The sequence below is a fragment of the Chinchilla lanigera genome, unplaced genomic scaffold (assembly GCF_000276665.1).
Source record: "Chinchilla lanigera isolate Chin_1 unplaced genomic scaffold, ChiLan1.0 scaffold00004, whole genome shotgun sequence".
NCBI lineage: Eukaryota > Metazoa > Chordata > Mammalia > Rodentia > Chinchillidae > Chinchilla > Chinchilla lanigera.
The window spans coordinates 15,679,828-15,681,414 of NW_004955405.1; the positions used below are offsets into that span (position 1 = coordinate 15,679,828).

The 1,587-nt window shown below is 34.7% G+C and overlaps 1 protein-coding gene across 5 annotated transcripts in view; it reads right to left on the bottom strand.

Annotated features, from left to right (window-relative positions):
* Positions 1–1,587, bottom strand: part of Osbpl8 (oxysterol binding protein-like 8) — a 151,981-nt gene that overhangs the window by 102,825 nt on the left and 47,569 nt on the right. For 3 of the 5 annotated variants that reach the window (XM_005374345.2, XM_005374344.2, XM_013517742.1), the window contains exon 2: positions 1,208–1,318. In XM_005374345.2, the coding sequence (XP_005374402.1) occupies positions 1,208–1,249 (42 nt within the window). In that variant the 5' untranslated portion in view covers positions 1,250–1,318. Of the gene's footprint in view, positions 1–1,207; positions 1,319–1,587 lie in introns of those variants that run through there. The other 2 variants (XM_013517753.1, XM_013517747.1) reach the window with 1 other exon arrangement.

Genomic DNA, 1,587 nt, shown 5'->3' on the forward strand with positions numbered 1-1,587 from the left:
AAACGCTACAAAAAATGGCTTTCGCCCCAGACGGCTCACTTGATTTTTGACAACCCTTAGGCTGTAACTACTTGTTAGATCCTTTGTGTGTATCTCTGTCTTCCTGAGAAACCACTTTGAAGATACCACCATGTATTAAAAAAAAAAAAATTACAAATGTTTCAATAAAGTAGTGACTCTTATTTCCATAGCAAAATGAAAGAAAGTTGGCCTCCACTTTATTTCAAGCACACGTATATGTCAAAGAATTGACTACCTAACAAATGTTACCAGTTGACCACATTTTATTTCGGGAAACCCTTACTTTAGGTAACAGAAAATTTCTAGTAAAGAATCTGTAAGTAAATATTTAATGGAATCACTCAAAACACAAGAAGAAAACTGAAAACAAAATTATTCTAAACCAATATTTTTGTACAATAACAAACTACTGGGCTGGGGATGTAGCTCAGCAGCACAGCGCCTACCTGGCAAGCACAAGGTCCTAGAGTTCAATTCCCCATACCAAAAAACAAAAACAAAAACAAAAAACAACAACAACAACACTACCATCTAGTTTCTTCTGGGCTGGGGATATAGCTCAGCAGCATAAGCACCTGTGTGGCAAATGCAAGGTCCTGAGTTCAATTTCCAGTACCAAAAAAAAAAAATTAATAGTTTCTTCTAATGTACCCTAGAATTGTTTTTAAATCTAAGGGTAATATATACTTTACTAGCTATCCCTACTCAATTTCAGAAAACAATTCAATCACAATCACAATAGTGATGATTATTAAACCTTCATATTTTTATAGACAGAATTCCTCTTAATTCTGAATTATTTTAACTGTTTCATTCACTCTGCTTGCTCACAGCTACACAGGATTTGAGATTTGGAGGCATTTAATTTCCTCAACTATAATTCTCTCAATTTCACTAAAAAAGTTTCTTGGGGAAAACAAACAAACAAAAAAATAGTATACCTGACACTGTATGGTTGGAAAAGCAGGGAGAACAGGAGGAGTGGATGGTATCAGGAAACTGAGTGGGTTATGTGCTAGTAAACTTTAAATCATCCATAGTTCTCATTTCAACAGAGGAACTGAAGTGCTATTTTTAAAAGACTTTCTTAAATTTATTTTAATATTTAGAGAATGAAATGGCTTACACTGACTATTTTACAGCTGCAGATGAGAATACCTTATTATACAGTATTTGGACTACTCACCGAAGTCTGGTCAGGTTCTCCATCTGTTAAACCTGCCTCCATAATGGAAGAAGATAGATTTTTATGCCTCTCTCCCCATTAGTGTTTAGCCATCCTGTATGTCTGGAAACCCTGTAAGAAGAAAAATCAAATGGATTAAGATTGGTTTAAAATTGTGATGAGTGGAAAATAAACCATTAAGCATATTAATAGGGAGAACTCACTTTAAGCTGACATTAACGGGAAATCCAATAACTAAAAACAGTTTTTTTTCTTGGACAGTGCTAGAGATCAGACCTAAAGCCTTGCACATGCTAAGCAACTGCTCTACCAGAGAGCTACATCTCAGCTCTGAGAAAATACAGCTTTTTTTTTTTTTTTTTTTTTTGGTTCTGGGAATC